At 43.8% G+C, this 12039-nt stretch overlaps 1 protein-coding gene across 1 annotated transcript; it reads right to left on the bottom strand.

The window, feature by feature from the left end:
• Window positions 1-4516: 4516 nt before the first annotated feature.
• On the bottom strand, window positions 4517-7422 carry LOC121979417 (flowering-promoting factor 1-like). The gene is made up of 2 exons (XM_042531406.1): window positions 7336-7422; window positions 4517-4786 (listed from the first exon to the last, which is right to left on the bottom strand). Exons 1-2 carry the CDS (start codon window positions 7420-7422, stop codon window positions 4517-4519), a joined length of 357 nt encoding a protein of 118 aa, XP_042387340.1.
• Between the last annotated feature and the right edge of the window lie 4617 nt (window positions 7423-12039).

Genomic DNA, 12039 nt, shown 5'->3' with positions numbered 1-12039 from the left:
TAAACTGGAGAAGTCCTTAGGGAGAGAGAGGAGGTAATTGTCATAATGATCCCTGTGGTACTCGATGAGTTCCGGCGACATCTCGAGGTAGTGCTCCCACCCCTCATCCCTTAGCCTATCCTCTAGCATTTGGTGTGAGGTTATCAGCTCTTCAGTTTGCAGGTAGACCAGTAGCTGCTGGGGTCGACGACCACCGAGGTTCTCCTTCTCCACAATCCGCATCACACCGTTCTTGAACTCCCACACATCTGACATCACCCCGGATGAAGAAGAGAGTAGCAACTAGCTAGCACCGGAAGGTGTTTCAGTTTGTTACGTATTTATGGTTGTGCTCGAGGGAGGGAGGGAGCTAGGAAAGCAACGAAGTGTGGCTAATGTCGTGCCCCACGAGAACAACAATACGCACGCTAGAAGCATTAATGAGAAAGTTGTGCAAAGCAGAGGAGAGCACAAAAGAGCAGAAGAAGCGATCGATGAAAGAGGGAGAGTAGAGGAGAGCAGGTCGACGAAAGAGATGAGCCTTTAACAGTATAATTAGTTTTGTAGGAAGTTCGAATAGGGATTTATCCTTGCGGAGACCCTGTAGCTAGCTTTCTCTACCTTCTAGCTAGCTGTTGAGATAGCTATTGCTTACTGATAAAGAAGAAAGAGCAACATCATAGAAGAAAATACAGTATCTTGTTTTGAAGGCGTGCAGCATTATAATTCAGGAATTACTCGTCATTTCCAGATTGAGAGCTCTGATGAAGTACAGAAGAGTTTGCTCAGAGTCGCACAGAAGAGCTTGCTCGTGACTTAGAAATTGACTTCTTGGCAAGAACTAATAACTGGCAACTATACAATGTAGTAATAATAATTGTTATATTGCTATTATTAACGAGAAACTGGAGAAGTCTATGGGGAGTGAGATGAGGTAATTGTCATCTGGACCCCTATGGTACTGGATGGGTTCCGGTGGTATCTCGGGGTAGTGCACCCTCCCCTCATCCCTTATCCTATCCTCTAGCATTTGGTGTGAGGTTATCAGCTCCTCAGTTTGCAGGTAAACCAGCAGTTGATGGGGCCGACGACCACCGATGTTCTCCATCTCCACAATCGTCATTACCCCGTTCTTGAACTCCCACACATCCGACATCACCCCGGATGAAGAAGAGAGTAGCAACTAGCTAGCGCCGGGAGGTGTTTCAATTTGTTACGTATTTATGGTTGTGCTCGAAGGAGGGAGGGAGCTAGGAAAGCAACGAAGTGTGGCTAACGTCGGACCCCACGAGAACTACAATATGCACGCTAGAAGCATTAATTAGAAAGTTGAACAAAGCAGAGGAGAGCACAGGAGAGCAAAAGAAGCGATCGACGAAAGAGGGTGAGCAAAGGAGAGCAGGTCGACGAAAGAGAAGTGCCATTAACAGTATATTTAGTTTTGTAGGAAGTTTGAATCGGGATTTATCCTTGCGGAGACCCTGTAGCTAGCATTCTCTACCCTCTAGCTAGCTGCTGATATAGCTATTGCTTGCTGATAAAGATGAAAGAGCAACATCATAGAAGAAAACACAGTACCTTGTTTTGAAGGCGTGCAGGATTATAATCCAGGAATTACTCGCCATTCCCAGATTGGGAGCTCTGATGGAGTACAGAAGAGTTTGCTCATAGTCGCACGAAAGAGCTTGCTCGGGACTTAGAAATTGACCCTAATTGACTTCTTGGCAAGAACTAAGAACTGACAACTGTACACTGTAGTAATAATAATTGTTATATTGATATTATTAGCGAGAAACTGGAGAAGTTCCTGGTGAGGGAGATGAGGTAATTGTCATCGGGACCCCTGTGGTTCTGGATGAGTTCCGGCGGCATCTCGGGGTAGTGCACCCACCCCTCATCCCTTAGCCTATCCTTGAGCATTTGGTGTGAGGTTATCAATTCCTCAGTTTGCAGGTAGACCAGCAGTTGCTGGGGCCGACGACCACCGAGGTTCTCCATCTCCACAATCTGCATCACCCCGTTCTTGAACTCTCACACATCTGACATTACCCCGGATGAAGAAAAGAGTAGCAACTAGCTAGCGTCGGGAGGTATTTCAGTTTGTTACGTATTTATGGTTGTGCTTGAGGGAGTGAGGGAGCTAGGAAAGCAATGAAGTGTGGCTAATGTCGTGCCCCACGAGAACAACAATACGCACGCTAGAAGCATTAATGAGAAAGTTGAGCAAAGTAGAGGAGAACACAAAAGAGCAGAAGAAACGATCGATGAAAGAGGGAGAGCAGAGGAGAGCAGGTCGACGAAAGAGATGAGCCTTTAACAGTATAATTAGTTTTGTAGGAAGTTCGAATCGGGATTTATCCTTACGGAGACCCTGTAGATAGCTTTCCCAACCCTCTAGCTAGCTGCTGAGATAGCTATTGTTTGCTGAGAATGATGAAAGAGCAACTTAATAGAAGAAAACACAGTACCTTATTTTGAAGGCGTGCAGAATTATAGTCTAGGAATTACTCGCCAGTCTCAGATTGGGAGCTCTGATGGAGTACAGAACAGTTTGCTCACAGTCGCATGGAAGAGTTTGTTCGGGACTTAGAAATTGACTCTAATTGACTTCTTGGCAAGAACTAAGAACTGACAACTGTACACTGTAGTAATAATAATTGTTATATTGATATTATTATCGAAAAACTGGAGAAGTCCCTAGGGAGGGAGATGTGGTAATTGTCATCGGGACCCCTATGGTACTAGATGAGTTCCGGTGACATCTCGGTGCAGTGCACCCACCCCTCATCCCTTAGCTTATCCTCTAGCATTTGCTGTGAGGTTATCGACTCCTCAGTTTGCAGGTAGACCAGTAGCTGCTGGGCCGACGACCAGCGAGGTTCTCCATCTCCACAATCCGCATCACCCCATTCTTGAACTCCCATACCTCGGACATCACCCCGAATGAAGAAAGAGAGTAGCAACTAGATAGCGCTGCTGGTTGTAGCAACTAGATAACAACTAGATGCGGATTGTGGTGATGGAGAACCTCGGTGGTCGTCGGCCCCAGCAGCTGTTGGTCTAGATAGCGCTGGGAGGTGTTTAAGTTTGTTACGTATTTATTGTTGTGCTCGAGGGAGGGAGGGACTTAGGAAAGCAACGAAGTGTGGCTAATGTCGGGCCCCACGAGAACAACAACACGCACGCTACAAGTATTAATGTGAAAGTTGAGCAGAGCAGAGGAAAGCACAAGAGAGCATGAGTAGTGATCGATGAAAGAGGGTGAGCAGAGGAGAGCAGTACGACGAAAGAGAAGAGCCATTAAAAGTATATTTAGTTTTGTAGGAAGTTCGAATCGGGATTTATCCTTGTGGAGACCCTGTCGCTAGCTTTCCCTACCCTCTTCCTAGCTGCTGAGATAACTATTGCTTGCTGTTAATGATGAAAGAGCAACATCATAGAAGAAAACACAATACCTTGTTTTGAAGGTGTGCAGAATTATAGTCCAGGAATTACTCGTCATTCCTAGATTAAGAGCTCTGCTGGAGTTCAGAAGAGTTTGCTCACAGTCGCACGGAAGAGCTTGCTCGGAACTTAGAAATTGACCTAATTGACTTCTTAGCAAGAACTAAAAACTGACAAGCATACACTGTAGTAATAATAATTGTTATATTGATATTATTAGCAAGAAACTAGAGAAGTCCCTAGGGAGGGAGATGAGGTAATTGTCATAGGGCCTCTGTGGTACTGGATGAGTTCCGGCGGCATCTCGGGGTAGTGCACCGACCCCTCATCCCTTAGCCTATCCTCTAGTATTTGGTGTGAGGTTATCAACTCTTCAGTTTGCAAGTAGACCAGCAGCTGCTGGGGCTGACGACAACCGAGGTTCTCCATCTCCACAATCTGCATCACCCCATTCTTGAACTCCCACACATCCGACATCACCCCGGATAAAGAAGAGAGTAACAACTAGCTAGTGCCGGGAAGTGTTCAGTTTCTTACGTATTTATGGTTGTGCTTGAGGGAGGGAGGGAGCTAGGAAAGCAACGAAGTGTGGCTAACGTCGGACCCCACGAGAACAACAACACGCACGCTAGAAGCATTAATGAGAAAGTTGCGCAGAGTAGAGGATAGCACAGGAGAGCTGAAGAAGCGATCGAGGAAAGAGGGAGAACAGAGGAAAGCAGGTCGACGAAAGAGATGTGCAATTAACAGTATATTTAGTTTTGTAGGAAGTGCGAATCAGGATTTATCCTTGCGGAGACCATGTAGTTAAATTTCCCTACCCTCTAGCTAGCAGTTGAGATAGCTATTACTTGCTGATAAAGATGAAAGAGCAACATCATGGAAGAAAACACAGTACCTTGTTTTGAAGGCGTGCAGGATTATAGTCCAGGAATTACTCGTCATTCCCAAATTTAGAGCTCTGATGGATTACAGAAGAGTTTGCTCACAGTTGCACGGAAGAGCTTGCTTGGGACTTAGCAATTGACCCTAATTGACTTCTTGGCAAGAACTAAGAACTGACAACTGTACACTGTAGTAATAATAATAATTGTTATATTGATATTATTAGAGAGAAACTGGAGAAGTCCCTGGTGAAGGAGATGAGGTATTTGTCATCGCGACCCCTGTGATACTGGATGAGTTGCGTCGACATCTCGGGGTAGTGCACCCACACCTCATCCCTTAGCCTATCCTCTAGCATTTGGTGTGAGGTTATCAGCTCCTCAGTTTGCAGGTAGACTAGCAGCTGCTGGAGCCGACGACCACCGAGGTTCTCCATCTCCACAATCCGCTTCACCCCGTTCTTGAACTCCCACACATCCTACATCACTCCGGATGAAGAAGATAGTAGCAACTAGCTAGTGCCGTGAGGTGTTCAGTTTCTTACGTATTTATGGTTGTGCTCGAGGGAGGGAGGGAGTTAGGAAAGCAACTAAGTGTGGCTAACGTCGGGCCCCACGAGAACAACAACATGCACGCTAGATGCATTAATGAGAAGTTGAGCAGAGTAAAGGAGAGCATAGGAGAGCAGAAGAAGCGATCGATGAAAGAGGGAGAGCAGAGGAGAGTAGGTCGACGAAAGAGAAGAGCCATTAACAGTATAATTAGTTTTGTAGAAAGTTCGATTCAGGATTTATCCTTGCGGAGACCCTGTAGCTAGCTTTTCCTATCCTCTAGCTAGCTGCTGAGATGGCTATTGCTTGCTGTTTATGATGAATGAGCAACATCATAAAAGAAAACACAGTATCTTGTTTTGAAGACGTGCAGGATTATAGTCCAAGAATTACTCGTCATTTCCAGATTAGGAGCTCTGATGGAGTACAGAAGAGCTTGCTTGGGACTTAGAAATTGACCCTAATTGACTTCTTGGCAAGAACTAAGAACTGACAACAATACATTGTAGTAAAAATAATAATTGTTATATTGATATTATTAGCGAGAAACTGGAGATGTCCCTGGTGAGGGAGATGAGGTAATTGTCATGGGGACCCCTGTGGTACTGGATGAGTTTCGGCGACATCTCGGGGTAGTGCACCCACCCCTCATCCCTTAGCCTATCCTCTATCATTTGGTGTGAGGTTATCGGCTCTTCAGTTTGCAGGTAGACCAGCAGCAGCTGGAGCTAACGACCACCGAGGTTTTCCATCTCCACAATCCGCATCATCCCGTTCTTGAACTCCCACACATCCGACATCACCCCGGATGAAGAAGAGAGTAACAACTAGCTAGCGCCGGGAGGTGTTTCAGTTTGTTACATATTTGTGGTTGTGCTCGAGGGAGGGAGGGAGCTAGGAAAGCAACGAAGTGTGGCTAATATCGGGCCCCACGAGAACAACAACACGCACGCTAGAAGCATTAATGAGAAAGTTGAGCAGAACAGAGGAGAGCATAAGAAGCGACCGATGAAAGAGGGTGAGCAGAGGAGAGCAGGTCGACGAAAGAGAAGAGCCATTAACAGTATATTTAGTTTTGTAGGAAGTTCTAATCGGGATTTATCCTGGCAGAGACCCTGTTGCTAGCTTTCCCTACCCTCTAGCTAGCTGCTGAGATAGCTATTGCTTGCTGTTAATGATGAAAGAGCAACATCATAGAAGAAAATACAGTACCTTGTTTTAAAGGCGTGTAGGATTATAGTCAAGGAATTACTCGCCATTTCCAGATTGGGAGCTCTGATGGAGAACAGAAGAGTTTGCTCATAGTCGCACGGAATAACTTACTCTCGACTAAGAAATTAATCCTAATTGACTTCTTGGCAAGAACTAAGAACTGAACTCTATACACTATAGAAATAATAATTGTTATATTGATATTATTAGCGAGAAACTGGAGGTGTCCCTGGTGAGAGAGATGAGGTAATTGTCATCGGGACCCCTGTGATATTGGATGAGTTCTACTGACATCTCGGGGTAGTGCACCCACCCCTCATCCCTTAGCCTATCATCTAGCATTTGGTGTGAGGTTATTAGCTCCTCAGTTTGCAGGTAGACCAGCAGCTGCTAGGGCCGACGACCACCGAGGTTCTCCATCTCCACCATCCGCATCACACCGTTCTTGAACTCCCACACATCCGACATTACCCCGGATGAAGAAGAGAGTAGCAACTAGCTAGCACCGGGAGGTGTTTCAGTTTGTTACGTATTTATGGTTGTGCTCGAGGGAGGGAGAGAGCAAGGAAAGCAACGAAGTGTGGCTAATGTCGGGCCCCACGAGAACAACAACAGGCACGCTAGAGGCATTAATGAGAAAGTTAAGCAGAGCAGAGGAGAGCAGAAGAAGCGATCGTCGAAAGAGGGTGAGCAGAGGAGAGCAGGTCGACGAGAGAGAAGAGCTATTAATAGTATATTTAGTTTTGTAGGAAGTTCGTATCGGGATTTATCCTTGCGGAGACCCTGTAGCTAGCTTTCCCTACCATCTAGCTAGCTGCTGAGATAGCTATTACTTGCTGTTAATGATGAAAGAGCAACATCATAGAAGAAAATCCAGGACCTTGTTTTGAAGGCGTGCAGGATTATAGTCCAGGAATTACTCGTCATTCCCAAATTGGGAGCTCTGATGGAGTACAGAAGAGTTTGCTCATAGTCGCACGGAAGAACTTGCTCGGAACTTAGAAATTGACCCTAATTGACTTCTTGGCAAGAACAAAGAACTGACAACTGTACACTGTAGTAATAATAATAGTTTTTATATTGATATTATTAGCGGGAAACTGGAGAAGTCCTTGGTGAAGGAGATGAGGTAATTATCATCGGGACCCCTGTGGTACTGGATGAGTTCCGACGACATCTCGGGGTAGTGCACCCACCCCTCATCCCTTAGCCTATCCTCTAGCATTTGGTGTGAGGTTTTCAACTCTTCAGTTTACAGGTAGACCAGCAGCTGCTGGGGCCGATAACCACCGAGGTTCTCCATCTCCACAATCCGCATCACCCCGTTCTTGAACTTCCACACATCCGACATCACTCCGGATGAATAATAGAGTAGCAACTAGATAGCGCTAGGAGGTGTTTCAGTTTGTTACGTATTTATGGTTGTGCTCGAGGGAGGGAGGGAGCTAGGAAAGCAACGAAGTGTGGCTAATGTCGGGCCCCACAAGAACAACAACACGCATGCTAGAAGCATTAATAAGAAAGTTGAGCAGAGCAGATGAGAGCACAGGAGGGCTGAAGAAGCGATCGACGAAAGAGGGTGAGTAGAGGAGAGCAGGTCGACGAAAGAGAAGAGCCATTAACATTATATTTAGTTTTGTAGGAAGTTTGAATCAGGATTTACCCTTGCGGATACCCTGTAGCTAGCTTTCCCTACCCTCTAGCTAGCTGCTGAGATAGCTATTGCTTGCTGTTAAAGATGAAAGAGCAACATCTTAGAAGAAACACAGTACCTTGTTTTGAAGGCGAGTAGGATTATAGTCCAGGAATTACTCATCATTTCCAGATTGGGAGCTCTGATGGAGTACAGAAGAGTTTGCTCACAGTTGCACGGAAGAGATTGCTTTGGACTAAGAAATTGACCCTAATTAACTTCTTGACAAGAACTAAGAACTGACAACTGTACACTGTAGTAATAATAATTGTGATATTGATATTATTAGCGATAAACTGGAGAAGTCCCTGGGGAGGGAGATGAGGTAATTGTGATCGGGACCCCTGTGGTACTGGATGAGTTCCGGCGACATCTCGGGGTAGTGCATTGATAACTAGCATTTTTATATGTTATTTTGGCTCTTGAACTTAATATTTTTATCCTTTCATATGCTTAATTCTGTATTTATATCATGCTTTATGAGTTGAGATTTATATGAGTTGAGATTTATTTGGAGCGTTGATCTAATTTTTCCTATATTTTTCTGATATTTAATCTAAAATATGCGTCTTGTTTTGTAGGAAAGATCTAGGCCATTGATCGAGATCAAGACATCTGAGGGTTAATTTAAAGCCTCATCTCAAACTCAATCCTCAAGCCCACTTTTAAAACCCAAACTGAAACCCAATTTCATAACCCAATTTCCTTACCCAAACTCCTCAACCCGAAACCCGCTAAGAAAACCTCTCCTTTTCTCCTCACCCGCACGGACAGAATAAGCTGCTCGCGATTTTTCCAGCGGCTAGGGCTCGCGATTTTCTTCACCGCCGAGCTACCTCTTCTTCCTGTCTTTCTCCGGCCGGCGGCTTCTCCTCTTCTCTTCACTGCCGCCGGACGGTCCTCCACATCCTTCTTCTTCCTTCTCTCCGATCTGCCCCAAGCGGCGACGGCAGCAAGCTCCGGCGGTTTCTTTGAGCGGACAGCAGCTTGGGTCTAGGGGTTTTCTTGTCGGCGAGGCGTTCTTCTCCGACAAGCACCTTCTTCATCCCTACCTCAGCAGGCATCTCCTGTGGACGGTGTTCCAAAAGCAGAGGATTCCGGCAGAGGAAGCCGGCTGCCCTTTTCTTCTTCTCCGGCGTGTACTCTTCTTCTCATGCCATTGAGCAGTGCTGTGAACTTCCCGCGGACGGCGTTCCGAAGGTGGGCAGAACTCTAGCATCTCAGTGTGTCCAATTCCGGCAGAAGCTTTCTAATTCCGGCATCACTTATGCAAGCTGTTCCGCAAGCAGTAGGCATTCGTTGGGTTTGTTGTTCACCAGTGATGGTGTTCCAGATCTGGGCTCTTTGTGTGACAACAAAGGGTAGTCGATTGGTAGTTAGATTGGTAGTTGGATTGGTGGAGGAATGGGTGTGGTTGATTAACTTAGTTTGTTTACATGTTTGATTGGTTTAGTCTTGTTCTTGTGCATTTTGGATATTTTAGTTACATTCATGTTTGAATTGTTTAGTTGTTAGTTTATCTTCATGTTAATTGTTTAAGTTTAATGTAGTTTACTTTCTTGCTTAATTAAGTTGATATGTTTGTTATTGTTTCTTAGATTGATAGATTGCACTTTATTTAGTTTCATATTCTGTTTAGTTGTATTTATGTATGATTGTTAATCTTGTATCATAGAGTGACAAAGTGGTACATTGTTGTGCAAAGAGAGGGCAATACCTCTCAACCTTTCTGAACCGCGGAAGAAGAGGAAGAGAGAAAAGAGATCGCGCGGAACAACAATACAAAGACGCACAAAAGAGAGCAAACACCAGGAAGGAGAAGAAGAAGAGAAAGAAAAAGGGTTACCGTGGTTCGGCGACTTGCCTACTCCACAAAACGGCCGAAGCTTTATTAGAATTCTCTTCTACACAAGAGAATCACATCTAATGATTCTTGTGTTGTCTTATCTCTAATGGGTTTACAATGATCCCTATAAATACTGCTAAACCCCTAGACCCGGTAAAAATGTAACAGAATTTGTTATGAAAAAACATAACAAAATTCTGTTATATAAAATCTTAACATAATTTTATTACGAAAAATCTTAACAGATTTTTCTTCCATGACATCCCTTCATCCAAATATGAGCCACTCGTCAACAATCTCCACCTTGGCGAATATTCACTCCTTCGAAGAACACGAGTATATAAGCAAAACTCCACTTGGATCTCTAGGTCTAAGCTTACTTCCTCTAGCATATAGAGATATGAATCAAGTTTAAACAATGCTTGAACTTCTCTATAGTCAATGACTTTGTCAACATGTCTGCAATATTATCTACAGTGTGAACATTCTCAAGTAGAATTTTCTCGAAAGCAATTATCTCTCTGATCTTGTGAAACTTCACATCAATGTGCTTGGTTCTAGCATGATATATTTGATTCTTCACCAAATAGCTAGCATTTTGACTATCGCATAACAACTTAACTCCACCTTACAAAATGCTCAGTTCTCTGACCAACCCTATAAGCCATAAAGCTTCCTTCTCTACTTCAGTTGTTGTCATATACTCTGACTTCATAGTAGACAATGCAAAAAATAGATTGTATCATAGACTTCCAACAGATAGGTCCTTCTACTACAGTAAATATGTATCCTGTAGAGACCTCCTGTCATCTAAATCTTCTGCATAGTTTGCATCTACGAATCCAGCAACTAATGAATTTTCTGATTATCTACTGAATATAATGTCATAATTAGTTATATTTCTCATGTATCTAAAAACTTACTTTACTGCATCCCAATATGGTAGACTAGGATTTCAGATAAACTTATTCACTATATTAACTACTTGTGTCAAATCTAGTCTTGTGAAACCATGGCATGCATCAGACAATCAAGTACACTAGCATAAAAAACTTTTGACATCTTTTGAATTTCCTCATCCATCTTTAGGCACCGTGTACTGAATAACCTGAAATGATGTGTTAGGAGTATGCTAACTGACTTTACATTCTTCATGTTAAATATATCCAACACCATCTCCACATGGCTATTTTGAGACAACCACAATCTTTTTGTAGCTCTATCCTTGTGAATTTCCATCCCAAGAATTTTCTGGATTTCGCCTAAATTTTTCATGTCAAATTCCTTGTTCAACAGCCTCTTCAATTTGTTGACATCTTTTATCTTCTTCTCAACAATGAGCATGTCATCTACGTATAGTAGTAAGAAAATCAGTGATTCATCTTCAAGGCCCTTCACATATATGCAGCAGTCATACTCGCATCTCCTATATCCGTTTTGAATCATGTATGAATCAAAACGTTTGTACCATTGCCTAGGAGATTGTTTCAGTCCATAGAGCGATTTCTTCAACTTACAAACCAACTGCTCTTGTCCGGACTGACTAAATCCCTCAGGTTGTGACATAAAAATCTGCTCCTCCAAATTTCCATGAAGAAATGCCGTCTTCACATCCATTTGCTCCAAATACAAATCGTGATGTGCCACCAAAGCCAATACCGCTCTAATTGACGTATGTCTTACCACCGGAGAGAAAATTTCTTCATAGTCAATCCCTTTCTTTGTGAATACCCTTTGCTACCAACCGAGCCTTAAACTTCACTTCTTCTCCATCGACATTGCTTCTTTCTTCTTGAATATCCACTTGCACCCTATAGCTTTCTCTCCTTCAGGAAGTTCCACTAGATCCCACGTTTGGTTCTTATGCAACGACTCCATCTCCTCTGCCATAGCACCTGTCCACTGTCCTTCTCGAGCTATGTTTTGTCGCCTGTAAAGATGTAGGGTCTCCTCTACTAGGGGTATGTGCATAAGATACCAAGTCTTCGAATCCGTATCGAGTGGGTGGTGTTACGACTCGTCTCGTTCTACCACTAGCTATAGTGCGATGCTCCATGTGCTCTGAGCTAGAATCATCGAAGTCATGAGTCTCTAGCTCCACCGCACAATATCTTTCTCTTTGTTGCTTTGTGGTGTTTCCTTTCCTTCTTCCCGAGTACGTTGTAACATAGCTTTCTCGTCAAACACCACATCTCTACTGATCACCACCTTGTTTGCCTTAGGATCCCAAAGCTTGAAGCCTTTAACTCTTTGATAGCCCAGAAAATGCATTGCTTTGACTTTGCATCCAGCTTTGATCTTTCCTCACTAGATATGTGCATATAGGTTGGACATCCAAAAACTCATAGACTAAAGTATTCTACTTGACTTCCTGCCCATACTTCCTCTACGATTTTGCCTTCTAGTGCTGCCCTTGGTGATCTATTAAT

The sequence above is a fragment of the Zingiber officinale genome, chromosome 5A, assembly GCF_018446385.1.
Source record: "Zingiber officinale cultivar Zhangliang chromosome 5A, Zo_v1.1, whole genome shotgun sequence".
In the NCBI taxonomy this organism is placed as follows: domain Eukaryota; kingdom Viridiplantae; phylum Streptophyta; class Magnoliopsida; order Zingiberales; family Zingiberaceae; genus Zingiber; species Zingiber officinale.
This window is presented reverse-complemented; position numbering and strand designations above follow the sequence as displayed.

Excerpts from the sequence above, each read along its gene's own strand:
- LOC121979417 (XM_042531406.1), bottom strand. The coding sequence starts at position 7,422 with ATGTCGGATGTGTGGAAGTTCAAGAACGGGGTGATGCGGATTGTGGAG. Across the intron at positions 4,787-7,335 it reads ATCGGCCCCAGCAGCTGCTG|GATGTGTGGGAGTTCAAGAA; the intron begins GTCTACCTGTAA and ends GGAGTGATGTAG.